Source organism: Centroberyx gerrardi, chromosome 9, assembly GCF_048128805.1.
Source record: "Centroberyx gerrardi isolate f3 chromosome 9, fCenGer3.hap1.cur.20231027, whole genome shotgun sequence".
Lineage (NCBI taxonomy): Eukaryota > Metazoa > Chordata > Actinopteri > Beryciformes > Berycidae > Centroberyx > Centroberyx gerrardi.
This window is the reverse complement of record NC_136005.1, coordinates 20,015,371-20,030,171: the sequence shown is the minus strand read 5'-3', so window position 1 is coordinate 20,030,171 and position 14,801 is coordinate 20,015,371. Positions and strand designations below refer to the sequence as shown.

Sequence of the window (14,801 nt, the reverse complement as noted above, 5' to 3'; positions counted from 1 at the left end):
AACACAATCAGACAGATAACTTTCAAAATGCAGAATGTTTTATTAGAAACATTTAAATGGAGAATCTCTCAGTAAATGCGGCTTTGCAATCCAGTCTGGAAATGAGCAAATGGTCTTGAGAACATACATTCTTCATGTCACAAACAGATATTAATGCATTCAAATTTGCCTAATATTTTTTCTATGAAATAACAAATAAACTCTCTAGTTATCATAAGGCCACATTGCACTTGTGAGGCATAGTGTATAGTGTTTAGCTACCATATACTGTGTCCTTATGCTTTTTCACTGTATCTTTGGCACAGACTCGTCAGTTAATCATTTACTGCATAAAGCAAGAAAATAAAACTCAAGATTAAGTATTTCCCCAAATATATATATATATAAAAAAACATTTGGTCCCATATTTTTTACATATCATGAGCTTGTAATTATAAGGTTCTGACTTTTTTTTTTTTTTTTAATCAAAATCCACATATGCATGATCTTTGAATGTCACTTTATGCTTCTGTGATGTTATTTGTTTATTATCTTTTAAATAGAACCTTTTGGGGTTCACTATTTGAAAAGATACAAAGTACATAACAGTTTTTCCAGATGGTTTGTCAAATCTTTGACGCTCAATATTTCAGAACTGCACTCCACCCAGATAGAAACTTATAGTTCCAAGCTCACAATATGGTACAGGATATTGCCTTTGATCATGCTTCTAAGTCCAACTTCAGATGATAAGCAATGTGTCTTTGCAGATGTCTTGCAGATGCTCCTGCTTTGTGTGTTTCTGTGATTATGCACTAAAGCTAAGCAAACAGCAGGCGGGGAGAGTGGGTACGCATGTGATTGAGGTGACTGAACGTTCAAAAGGGTCTGTTTTCCCACATCTTGGGGTCCCAGGCCTGGAACCAGCCGGTGAAGGTGGGCGGCTCTGCCCCTTGTTTAATGGTGACAATGGGAGTGCCACGACGACCAGAGGGGTCAGACTCCACATACTCGTTGGCTGTAAGGAAAAGAAGTGATACATGAACATGGACTATGAAAATGGCTGTGAAAATGACGTTATATACAATATATCAATAATTATAGCTTAGTTCATCTTACCAATCTTGCCTGCTCCAGTTTTCTCCACATCATTGGCGTCATTGCCAACCCAAAGGAAGATCTGGTGGGAGCAGGGATGGAGGAAGAAACAACCGCAAGGAATTTAGGGATAAGGAAACCATAAAAGTGAAATTCACATAGAGACTGGACCACTTCATCGAAAGTGATGGCAGGCCAAGGGTTTACCTGATCCCCAGTGTCCAGAAGCATGATGTCATCGGTTGCCAAATCCATCTGTGTGAAATCCCCAGGCACCTCATCTGCCTAAAGATAAATATTGTGCAGTACATAGTTTCCATGCTGGCTCCATACAGCAATTTTTGAAAAAAAAGAAAAGAGAACACAAATACTGCCACCCCATAATGAATTAAAATGGATAAAAAGTGAAATACTCACTATCAGCCTGCCGGTCTTGTTTGAACAGCCAAACAGCCGTAGAGACTGTACCATCTTCTGCAGGCTCTTGGAGGTCTGATACTCCTTCTTTCCACCCAATGCTGACCAGAAACCAGCTGCGGATAAGGCGAAAAGAACAGTAGGGTGCATGATTCATTTATACCATTCTCATTAGAAAACAATGCTCTATTTACAGTACTCACCTGGCTCCTTGGACTCAGCCACCTCAGTGGGATTTCCTCCAAGCAGGCTGGCGACGTACTTAGCGGCGACCATTTCCTCCTCAGTGCCTCCCACTCCCCTCCACAGGAACAGAGAATTAGGTGACTTCAACACAAACACATCATTAGTGTTCAAATTGGCAGCAGAGGGCTCCACCTGGATAAGTGAGAGAGAAAGAGAGAGATAGAGAGATGGTTTGAACTGCTAGTCACAATAAGGATTTCTTTAGCTATCAATTTATGCATGTTCAGTCTAATAAACAAGGCTGACCTCAACAGCCCGTGTGGCTTTAGTGGAGCTCTGACGGATATGGAAGAGTCGTGTGCTGCCAGCCTGGGTCTGGTCTCCACTACGGGATGTCCCACCCAAATGGACGACCATAGGCTTCCCCTTAAACAGGCTCACAAGATGAGGGGGTTCTTGGCCCTGAGTGACACGAACCTGCCGAGACACAGTAGTGGAAACACCTCAGCAAGATGCATTTTACCTACATGTATAATGAATTAAGAGAGGGATGATGGGAATCGGTTCTCCAGATGCTTGAATGGCAGGAATAAAGCATTGAAGCAAGAACTGTGTAATATAATGTTTTTGCAGTAAATGTCTCACCTGAACAGGGCATCCTCCCATGGATTCGTCCAGTGTGACGGTGAGGAAGGCTGAGGCGCCAAGCTCATCCTGAGTGCACTTCAGCCCCTGCCTAAGGACAGCAAAGCCCGTTACATAATACAGTCAACTTCTTCAGGGGAAATGGAGGGGAATACTGCAAGAGCTTCTCCATTCACTATCACATCTAAAAAGCCTGCAATGTCTCCCTCGTGTGGCCAACAGGGAACACTCACCAGGTGTAGATGATATGCTGCTCTCTGCCTCCTGTGTTGTAGCTGTACAGCACCAGGTAACAGTCGCCTCCATAGAACTGTCCATAGCTGGATGGGTCCACAAGGACTTTTTCACCCCCTTCCACACGCCAAATCTACAGACACGCATCAATGCCGTAAGTGTACTCCATGCTAAATAACACACAGGATAGAAGTAGTGAAATTAAAACATGGTGCTTTATGCTAGTGAGCAGACCTGGACTTTCCCGGAGCCATCATCCACCATGCCATGCTGGGCGGCCATGGTCTTATTGGTGTGCAGGGTGGAGGCGTCAAAGGGAATCTGCTCCACCCGAGCAATGCGACCAATGGTGTAGGCCTTCCCTGGGCCCATGGTCTGGTCCTTGTCCCTCCAGTTGGAGAAGAACTGCTTGAACAGGATGGTCTCACCTCCAGCCGGAAATATTTGGACCTGTGCATGTCAGTAATAGACAAAAAGGCACCCAGCTGCAGGCCTTATTCATAGACACAAATGTATTTATAGATTGTAAGAAGAGACAGGGAGATAGGGTTTTTTATAGAAAGTTTTGTTAGGAGGTTTTTGTCACTACTGTACCTGGGTGCTCTTGGGGTAATTCTTCTCTTTGATGAAATTTTCTGCAGCCTTTAGGGCAGCTTTGCGCTCAGATGGATTTGCACTCGGTCCTGTAGTTTGGGGTGTGGTTTAATGGTTACAGACCTCAACGTCTGGTGAAATGTATGATTGAGTCATATTCCTCTTTTCTCAAACGGAAAAGGAGCCTCAGAATACTGACTACCAAGTTGTTGCTAAGAGTTACTTGAGCAATGATTAATAAACAAAACAGAGTGTAACCAAAAGAACAAGAGATTGCAGAAGAAAACATATATATATTCCATGCTCCAGTACCTTTCCAGACAAAGATCTTATTGTCTGCTCCATTGTCCAGGATGTAGCATTCGCTGAGGGAGAGCATCTCTTGTTTGAAGGGGTTACTCTGAGCCACCAAAGATGTCGTCATGGAGCCAGCAGCATCGGAGATCTAGAAAGCATACAGAGATACTCAAAATATCTGTATCTATCTTCTGAATCTTTGGGATACCGTACTATATATCCAAAAGAATTCATTTAAAAGGTATTTTCATGCAGTACATTTACATGACATGTTTACCGTGGATCATAATTGATGCTGTGTTACTACCAATGTATATTTACCACATAGAGAGATCCCTTTTTCTTGTTGCTTCTATCAGTGGATTCGTCATCAGAGCTTCCTGGTGGGATGTTAGGCTTTGGTCCAAGCACCTATAAATAAATACACGCACATTAGAGGCAAGGCTGCATGATTACTAGCATCCTTCCTGGCCCTGAAATGAGTCAGATAAATATTCTCTCTCTGTTGTCACAACACCACCCACAAACATTTCCCAGGGTTTCCTATGTTAAAATTATGAGTTAAAAACAAAAACTCACTTTAATGACAGCATCGGGTTCGCAATCTTCTTCAATCATGTGCAGCTCAGCACGGCCGTTTCTCTCATTGTCACGAATACCAATGGCCATCTGAGAGGTCTTCAGGCGCTCGTAGCGGTTGCATTCGCTGCCAGCCCAGTGGTAGATATCCTATGGTTTGAAAGAGAGCGCAGGAAAAGGAGATGAAGGTGAAGTTACAGTGAAACAATACTGCAATACTAGAAGGCGGTATTATTTCAGTCTTTTTTTATTTTCGTTATCTAGCCCCTATTCCAGATCACCTTTCCCAGATCAATGATGAAGCAGTCTCCTTTGTTGAAGCTGCTCCAGGACATGTCCACCTCTCTGGCCCTGATGCTTCGACGACCCTTAACGTGCAGCAGACGCTTCACATTCATGTCGTTGGTCACCACATGCTGGAAGCCTGACGCTACCCCACCTTTCTGTGACAGGAGGAAATATAGCATTAGGACGATTACATTTAACTACAACTGCATGGTATCTCTGACATGAGAAGATTAGTTAACATTTCAGCTCCAAATCTGCAGTTGCACAATGCTGAAGTGCACAAAAGATATATTCTGCCAACTCTGCCTCGACTGTTTTCCAAAGGCCTACTTCAGCTTACAACATTTGCAGCCATTTGGTGTTTTGGCATAAGAGAGCAATGTGTTTTCATTCGGCCTGTTTGCCAGTTCAAACTCTCCACGGAAACCCTCAGTGGAAAACCTGAGGGAGCAACCCGCTAAGACTCCAGTTCTCAAAATAGCACTGTAAGGATTCCTACTTCTCACATCAACATACAACAGTTCAAAACCTGTTTAAATTATGTCTTTCCATCAGTTTCAGTTAGTATCTCTTTCTACAGTTTCTACAGTTTATTGTACTTTTTTACTAGCTTTTTTTTTTTACTAGCTTTTTTATTAGTGGAGCCAGCTGACTGGGTCCATGTTAGGCTAATGTTGTAACTTTTTGTACAATCCACTGCCAGTCCTGGTGTAAGTGTGTATATTAACATGAAGTATAATAATTTCATATCTTACAAAATGTTGAACAAGATTTTTTTTTTTAGCAACAGTAAGGTTGTTGCACAACATGCAAATATGTTTGAAATAATTCACACCACCATGAAAACAACATACATCCACACACAATGTTTCACCTTGTAGTTGATGCCAGACTTGAAGTAACCCAAAAAGTCGAGTGACTCCATGTTTTGAACCTCACGGTACTGTACTGGGCCGCCGCCCAGGAAATCATCCAGCTGGGTGCCAAAGATGACAAGAGCACCACTCTCATCCTGGGAACACTCCTCACCTATGGTATCAGTGATAATAGTTAAACACCAATGAAAAACTGTAAAAATATAAGAGGGAGCAAATGCATGTAATGAAATGGGGGAACATGCATTATATTATAAGCCAGAGTTTGCTTGGAGGTGTCATCAGTGAATGAACAACCTAAATCCATTACCCAGCCACATATGAATGCGGTGAGAAGGGGCAGGCGTGGTGTACAGCAAAAGGTAAGCGTCCCCGGTGTAGAAGTGTCCATGGAGTGTTTTAGGAACCGGTTTCAAATCCATATTCTCCACCCGCCACACCTGCAGGCCGGGCTCCTTCCCCGCTGTCTGGAACTCCTTGTGAGATGGCATGTTTCTCAGGGCTATAGCAGGAGAAACACTTGTATGAATAACAAATGACACATGCCACTGCAATTACAGTATAAACTAGCCTTGACACACCTTGTAGACTAGTCTTGGAAGGGGGCGCACCTGACCCTTCAGGTCAACTGAGCCTTTCTCTTCATCCTCAGCTGAGGACAGAACTGCCATTATTGAGAAAAAAAAGGTCTACAAAGTAATATAAACACACTGATACACACTCTGTATCGCCTGTTAACTTGGCCTTAACTTTGAGAGCCTCTGCGGTGTTAAAGGTTAATCACACTGCTAAAGGTGAATGAATGGTGGAGGTCACAAAGCATTCAAAAGTCTTTGCGTTCACAATATCCCATAGATTCCCTTCAGAGCAGATGATTTATATGCTGCAGGTAAACATAATGCTGTAAGAAGGCTGAAGATGTTTCTTATGTAGGCTACATAAACAGGTTCCTGTAAAACAGTGCATGTCGACTGGCATTGTGCATGGAATTGTTTGCTTAAGATGGGTGTGATACGTTCAGTGAATCAACAAACTATGGCAGACTGCAGGAATGTTTAATTATAGCAAACGTAATGCTAAAATGAAGGTCTATGAAATGTGAGTGAAAAGCTTGATTACACTCATTTATGTTAAAATGTAGTATTTTGTGTGCATGACAACTTCATTAAAGCAGCTATTGTACTATATTTCATCATTACTGCATGATGTTACTTCAATCATCCCATTCCCTTGACTTTAAAGTTAACCTCCATGCACAATTTATACTGAGTTCTCTCTCTCAAAATCTCAAAAAACTCTCAAAATCCATCTATTTTCTTTGCAGCTTTTGTAGCTTAATTTATAATACAGGTAGGTGGGTGAGAGTGACAGCCAGTCACCTGATGGGAGTGTCCAGTCCCCTTCACTTATTGTCAAACCAAAATGCAAAATGCTGATGTGAGGTATTCTGACAGAGGCAGCCGATCCCACGGGTAAGAGCCACTCCCCAAAGACAAGGACATAAACAGTGTAGCCTGTAATTGCCCTGTCTAGATTTTCCAATTATGCGAGGAAAAATAAAGTGGTGTAGTTAGAGAGAAAAATGCAACATGTATCCAGATCTTGCGTGGGATGAAACTATCTGTAATTTTCCTGTCTATTAAGAAGACGAAAATCCTTGTTTCTATAATTAATTTCTCATTTTAACGTATCGCCTCGGGGAAAAAAAAGTTGCGTTTATTCATGCATTCTTTCTTTGATCGCAGACTGTATGTGATAATGAACCCTACATTGTCGAAATCCGCCCACAGGAACTATTACTAGATTCCAGACTAGCAGCGACTTGTTGTTTGTAATTAAGGCGAATACCAACTGTAACACCTCGAAAAGGGCAAAAGACTTTAAGCAGTATAATTCAATAAATGATGACTGACCAGCTTCTCAGAACTAGTCTATTTTCCAAATATATAGCCTACAGTAGCATGCAAATGAATAATAGATCTTTGTCTTTACCTGGTGAGGACAGAGGACAGATGCTGGCAGTGGAGAAAAGGGAAGCTACAAGTTGCTGCACTGATTTCCGCACAGGCTGTCTGCAACTGGGACTGCTTTATCAACCCGGGCGTGTCCAGATGCCGCATCCCAACCCCGCCAGGTCACGGGCAACAAGAAGCTACACGAATAACACCCATCCCACATTGACGAATCCAATCAAGAAACATTTAAGGTGGTCTTTTGGTTTTTCGTAAGGGAAACTAAAAGGAGCAGTATAGTGTCTCCTCTTGTAAAATAGCCTACTTGAGGTCATTTATATAATGTATGACGTATGAATCAAGAATGTTTTTTCTTTTGCTTGATTTTGATCAGAGAGGTGACAAGAGCTATGTGCACTAAAAATATGTTTAAAGTTGCAGACGCAGTGGTCTAAAAATTGACATTTTGCACAAAATTGATGGAGCATATCATGAGAGAAATTGTAAATTGCCATTCACATTGGCTTAAAAATAAATATTGCAGGAAATTAAAATGTGAGTAGCCTAATGAAATGACATCTTTTCAGATCCCTCCAGGTAATTTAATTGCTTACAGGCTACACACTTAGCCTAAAGCGATCCGCACCCATTTGTAAAATGTATTTCTGTGTGTTGATTTTACACTGTCATTAAGCATTATCATCAACCAGAATATTTACTACAATTCAAGAAAAGTTGCTGTGTCATCTTGGCATAGACAGACTGGTGGCAGGAGACCAACACCGAAAGCCAGCACTTTCTTTTTAATATTCCCATTAAATCCATCATGATCCATTATTTAACACCCTTTGCATGCAGCTTTCTTCATAAATGCAAGACGTTTATGCAATTGAACTTTGATATCACAGATGGGTATTTGCAAAGAGAAAATAAATTGAAAGCATATCAATATTGTTTTCCAACACTGTAAAATTGGTACATTTTAGGCAAATGAAAAAACATTCAAAGTAACCAAATCACCACAGAAACACTGGGCAACTAACAGGGTTCCAAAAAGGCCAAATAGTTGGTGCCCAAACTGCAGGTGCGTCAGTAACAAAACTGCAAAATTATTTGATGTGACAATGAGAACAGTCTTGAAAACCATGACAACATATGCCAAATAAGGACAAACTGCATCGGCAAACAGCAGTGGTTGCAAGTTGAAGCTTACCGACAGCGATAGACAGACATTTAACAGGATATCCTGTTATTGTTAGTGTTACACCACAAAACTGCAGCCTTAAAGGAATAGTTCACCCAAAAATGAAAATTCTGTCATCATCTGCTCACCCTCATGCCAAATGAAACACAGGTGAAATTTGTTAGTCCATATAACACACAGGGAGGTTGCCAGCACAACTTCGTAGCAGCCTTCTCCAAAACAACTGAAGTCAATGGGGACCTGTTCTTTAGAGTTCCAAAACAAAAACAGCCAAACAATCACACTGTGAATAGAAAGACCTATACACCATTATTTGTTGCAAATCAATCAGCTGTAGTTAAGATTTGCACTAAATTATGGTGTAAATATAGGTCTTTTTGGAACTCTGAAGAACTGGTCCCCACTGACTTCAGTTGTTTTGGAGAAGGTTGCTATGGAGTTGTGCTGGCAACCTCCCTGTGTGTTATATGGACAAACTTCACCTGTGTTTCAACTGGCATGAGGGTGAGTAGATGATGACAGAATTTTCATTTTTGGGTGAACTATTCCTTTAAAATGACCACAGAATTGAATCAACTCCAGTGTGACCAGAATCAACAAAAACTGTACATTGTGAGCTTCACAAAGCTGGTATTTATGGAAGGGCTGCCATTCGGAGACTAAGGCAAACACACAAACATGCATAATCTGGTGTAAGGAGCACAAAACCTGAACCCGAGCAATGGAAAAAAGTGATACGGGCTGATAAATTGTCCTTCACCCGTTTCCTACATCTGGACAGATTTGTAGAAAGCCAATGGATGCCTTCCACCGACAAAGTCTGCTGCCAGGTGTTTATGGTGATGGATCTGTAATGGTATCGGTAGCAATCTTGTGGGTGTCACTTAGTCCATCATTAGTAATGATTGCCTGCATGGTCGTACAAAGGTTGAGGAATATGAGGCCATTTTACAGGGCCAGGTGCACCCTATGGAGCAAACACTGTTCACACGTTCCCATGTTGCAACATGATAATGCCCCCATACACACAGCTGAACAAATTCATGAACACTGGGATGAAGTCAAACACCTGCATGACCTCCCAATCACAAGATTTGAATATCATTTAACTTGTTTTTGGGAAGTCCTGGAGCGCAGAGAGTGAAGTTGATTTCCACTTCCTTCATCCCTGCAGAACTGGACACTTTCCTTCTTGAAGAATGCAAAGGGTGACACTACTCTTTATTTCCGGAACTTGGTATTCATATATTGTTAGGTGTTTCCGTTATTTTGTCCACCCCCTCTGTATATCGGAGCATGATAGAAACTTGTCTTGGGGTTACGCAGATTAAATCAAGCGTGATTGCTGTGGGATTTGAATAGCGTTGGCAGTTGAGCTGTTGGCTGTTAAGCGTGTGCTTGACCGTGGGTGCAATTGTCTGGCAGCGGCCTGTCAGCAGCTGGAGGATTTGGCCACTTTGTCTCCCATGTGGCAGCAGGACAGAAACGAAAGGCACAAATCTCCGTCCTGGGATGGCTGAGCTCCGGCGGTCGCCTCAGGTTAGGGCTGGGTCCATCACTCCCTCTATCACAGAGCTGCATCAGCACATTCTGCCTCATTGTCTGCTATGCACACAACCCACACAACCCTGGTTCTAAGGCATACCACTATGCTACCACAAGACAACACACACACACACACACACACACAAACACATGCAATCCAAACACAGTTGATTGCATAACTCCAAGTCTGCCAACTACCATACTTGTCCTAACTTGAGTGAACCTAAAACACTGCTGCACTTGATATGACAGAACTGGAAGGATATGTATGTGTGCTGCTATGATAACTGAAAGGATAATCAAAATGTCACCTATGAGGACGTTCCCATTAGTGATGGAAATGGATTACATCAGATCAGCCCTCAGCAATATTTAACTGGAATACTGTTAGAGTTGTGTAACATGCCATGCCATATAGCACACTCAGTAGTCATATAACATGGCTTCTCCTTGGATGAAGAGGATACATGTGGAGGTAGCACTGGGACAAAATTGCCTGCAGATGCTTCCCCACTTTAATTTCCTGCAGCAGCCCTTGCTCTTGGATGAACAAGAAATGCTAATGGTACAGAACTTTTTGCAGCTGTCAAAAGGGGATTATAACATTGAATGTCACTGACATAACGATGTGCAAATGTTCCACTGGTCACTAGTCATGGTCACTGCTAGCAGGAATTACATTAAGTTCGAACCATCTAGGGATGGTACAAGCAAAATGCTTCATAAAGAAATTGTTTAATTTGAAGTAAACGAAAAAGCCTGGGCCAAACTAACTTGGGAACTGGGAACAACAACTGGGAACTACAAGTTCAGATTTATTTGGAAGAAAAACACAACAAGAAAGGGTGCAAGTCTCCTTTTTATTGTATATTGAGATGCATATTACTGAGCAATATTCCTGGATTATCTGCGATCCCCCATAGGAGCACATGTTGACACTCTGCTCTTCATTTCATGAGGCTTACTTTCACTGTATATCGGCTCCATCCAGAATACAGAGGAACAAGAAAAATAACTTTGAAATACTGTATAATGCTACAAGGGCAAAAGGTATTAGAGGTATATTAGTTCACCTGAAGGGTACAGTTGAGCTGTATAGGTCAGGAGTGGGGCTCCCTTCTGTTGGCAGTTGAGTCTGATCTGATGGCCTTTCCTGGTTTATTGCTGTGTTCCTGTGCGAGTAAAATGTGAATCTAGTCTTTCTTGCCGTGGCTGCAAAGCCTCCCTCAGGCCCTGAGGCTGAGGGAGGCTCCCTCAGGCCCTGAGGCAGGTCAAGGGGCCAGCATCAGGCCTGTCTGTTGTTCCTACAGAGGACCTGTACTCTCCCTATGACCTGTACCTTCATGGTGTTCAGTGTGTTGATTTAGCCTAAGGGGCACAGGCCAGAATTCACAGCAATGCTCTAGGACACCGCAGATCTTTCTAAACCAGATCTCTTTGCCCTCAGACAACTGGAGTCACATTCCTAAGACAAAGTAAACCCCTTCGATGACAAAAAAGCTACATAGATTAATTCCAAAATGTATTTTTCTTTAAACCGGTTAACACAGATTATTTTAGGTTGATCACAAATATACTGAGTGCTGCCTCTCACTACCTTGATAAGTAAAGCCTCACTAGCGTTGTGTAGCATGTCATCACAAGACTGAAGCTCACTCAGCAGCGCATAAGTCTTACACTGGCCCCGGTCTAACTGGGCCCAGTTCTCATGCACCTCCAGGCCCACCTCCAGGTACTGAACAGCTTTCATTCAATTACTAAGTATTAAGTATTAACTGCTACTAGTTATGTTCAAGAGATATACTGTGACTAAGCGCTTCTATTGAGAAATCAGTTGTGATTTTGAGTGATGAATGAAGTTCAACGTGCACTGCATGCTTGAACAATCTCTGTAAATCCAGTGCCAAACGCAAAGCTGTAAAAGTGTGTGGCCCACATGTTACTCCCACACTAACCTGAGGCAAGTATGAACACCTCACTCTGATGCAGCACCCTCACAGTGTCTAACTCCTGCCTGATGTTGGACACATTGTCCTGTAGCTTGGCCTCTTTCTGGGACATCTGCCTCTCATTCTTTTAGTCCACTGACAAGATGTGATGCTTGGCACATACACCCAAAGGACTGTGAAAGTCCCAGTAATTCAGACTTTTTGGGCATTATCCACGTCGGAACCCTTGAACAATCCTTACCTTTATTCAACTAGGTGTGTCTCTGAACATACAGCGTGGCTTTTGATTCAGGCATTGATATTTACCAGACATCATAAAAAGACTTACAGGTATACACACGTCTATGCAATTATACATTTATACATCAACTGTTATTGTAAAATGCTTGAAACCCGCACACTATTAAGACTTAAGAATGGCTGGCTAATGTGAGATATGAGTACAATTTATTCCCAAGTGCTAAAAGCACAAGGTGCAGTGCAGGTTTCCTGCCATTTACTACACATGTATTCATTGAGACCTATGCACCTAAAAAACTGAGCTAGAGCAAATAAGGAACCCTGGTAAAGGCCTGGAATTGTGACCCTTTGAATTATGTTCATGTATGGATGTTTGTGTTTCATATTGTAGGGTTAGGGTTAGTGCAGATACGTGTAGGTTTTAAGAACAAATTGTTAGTTGCTTAGTTAGTTGCTAATTGCTAGTGGGTGAAGTTGTGCCAGAACACAAACTCAACTTGAACATATAAGGTGCAGTGAGTTCCATACCACTCAAGTCAACTGTTAGAACCTGACACTGATGTAACAGTTTTAGTGAAAGTTAGCAAACCTCAAACACTTGGTAAACATGTTTATGTATTTTTTTTTTTATCCAGTAATGACAAACTAACAAGGTTGTGATCTACACTCCCATTGTTATGATGCCAGTTTAGGGGCTCTTCAGTTTCAGTGAATGCTGCAAAACTGTCATAACAAAGGCATCTGTCATTGCTCTGACAGACATTGTGTTTTTATATCCCCTCATACAGTAAACATAGCACCAGTACTCATCAGAAATCAGACAAACAGAATTCCAAACCATACTTTGAATCTACTGGAGTTGTCTGCATCAGTGCTTACACAATCTTGCTGGGGGGCAGCGCAAGACATAGATACATATAACTAGTTTATCATGATTGTGAGTAGTGTATTTAATGGAAGTAGGTGGTGGCCATAATCCTACATACAACACTGAATAAGATTTATACAGACTTGAACAAAGAATATTTTTAGGAGGCAGAATAACCTGTTTCCTCTCCCTGTTCCTTCCACCACCAAGACAACAATCCTTCAGTGCAATTATATTTTGCATATGACTGTAGAAATGTAGGTTTGGATGGTGGCCATTACTGTAGCTGTGCTAGATTGTACTGTTAACCCGTTAAACACCAACTACACAAAGTTGAACTAATGCTAAAATGAAAGGTGGGGGACAGTGGGGAAGAAGCAGGACAGCTGTAAGGAGACATGCCATCTGTCCACGTCTGACAGGACTTAAGTAAGCTCTCCATCAGCAATTTTTCTAGGACTATTTATCGAAACATGATGGTTTGAGAGCAAATAAGGACCGAGCCAATGAGGAACCACATGCCTAGACACTTTCCCCTACAAGGCTTGCCTATTTTGTTAATGGTGACTGTCTTGCACAATTGAAACTCATGCTGCTTTAAGGAATTTGGAAAAACATCAGTGGGCGTGTGACTCCTTCACAAAGTTACGAAAACAAACTATTGGATACACTGTAGTGAATGCAACCATTGGATGACATTTTGTTCCTTATGGCTCTTTGGTTGTTCCTTACAGATATGCATTAACTTGCATATCTGCAATGCAGATGTAATTTGGTTAAAGAGGGAACTACAGCTAACTTCCCAGTTTTTTCTAATCTATATGAAATACTGCATACAATTGTATCTGTGCCTGTGACCATGAAAAAGAATAAGCGGGTAAAGACATTAAATGAATGAATGAATTTTCTCCATAGAGATTTACTTTTTGTAATAGGTGAGCTCACAGTGCTTTTTCAGGTTCTCATTTCCATGTAGTTGTGACCTTATCAACCCTAACCTCTCAGTCAGAACTTCACCTGATCTGGACAGACAAAAAGTTATCTTATCAACTGCAGATGATGCATACCTGTTGATTACTAAGAGGTTTAAATAGTCACAAGGCTTCATTGATTTCATGGTAAACTGGCAATTCATTTAAATAATCGGTATGTGATCTTCTCTCATGAGGAGAGAAAGCAGGAAATGTCAGGTGAGTAAAGTTGATCAACTTGTTTCTTTCCTTGACTTCTCTCTGAGAAGTCTCCAGCGCCGCCTGCAGGCCAATTAGCTTTTGTCCCTCTTGATCTTTCTCAACAGCCAGTCCCTGGTCTGTTTGTCTTTAAAGTCACAAAAAAAACTATACTATAATAATAGACTTCAGCCTCTAAGTTGAAAACAAATGATAAAGATGATCGTCAATGTCAGGAAAACAATGTGATGATGGATCTCTGTGTATTTGTGTGTGTGTGTGTGTGTGTGTGTGTGCTGCTGTGCCTGTAGGGCTTTTTGAAGCTCCTCAACTTCCTCCTGCATCTCTTTAGGTGTCCCTATGTATAACTTATTGTTTCTTCTCCTCCAAATCACTATGAATCCAATTCAATTCACTTTGAGTGTGGCTGAGTTAAATATACAGATATACGGGCACCCACACAAGGACGCACACATTCATATTATATAATATTCATATAATATAATCTTCATCACTTTCATAACAGCAAAGGTATGGAGCTATTTTTGACTTATGAAGCAAGCATACAGCATTCCTCAAAATCAGAAGACATGTAAGGAAATCCCAGACTGGAGCTATAAATAATGAACACTCCATATGACTTTGCCCTACAATGGTACTGTAGTGTAAAATGTCTTGGTCA

At 41.6% G+C, this 14,801-nt stretch overlaps 1 protein-coding gene across 1 annotated transcript; it reads right to left on the bottom strand.

Moving 5' to 3' along the window:
- Positions 1-16: 16 nt before the first annotated feature.
- Positions 17-7,279, bottom strand: scinla (scinderin like a). The gene is made up of 17 exons (XM_071926265.2): positions 7,185-7,279; positions 5,503-5,694; positions 5,192-5,346; positions 4,311-4,472; positions 4,030-4,179; positions 3,772-3,861; positions 3,466-3,598; positions 3,154-3,242; positions 2,794-3,009; positions 2,559-2,692; positions 2,326-2,416; positions 1,987-2,157; positions 1,698-1,872; positions 1,495-1,610; positions 1,285-1,362; positions 1,099-1,159; positions 17-997 (listed from the first exon to the last, which is right to left on the bottom strand). Exons 2-17 carry the CDS (start codon positions 5,681-5,683, stop codon positions 858-860), a joined length of 2,142 nt encoding a protein of 713 aa, XP_071782366.1. The 5' UTR covers positions 5,684-5,694; positions 7,185-7,279; the 3' UTR covers positions 17-857.
- Between the last annotated feature and the right edge of the window lie 7,522 nt (positions 7,280-14,801).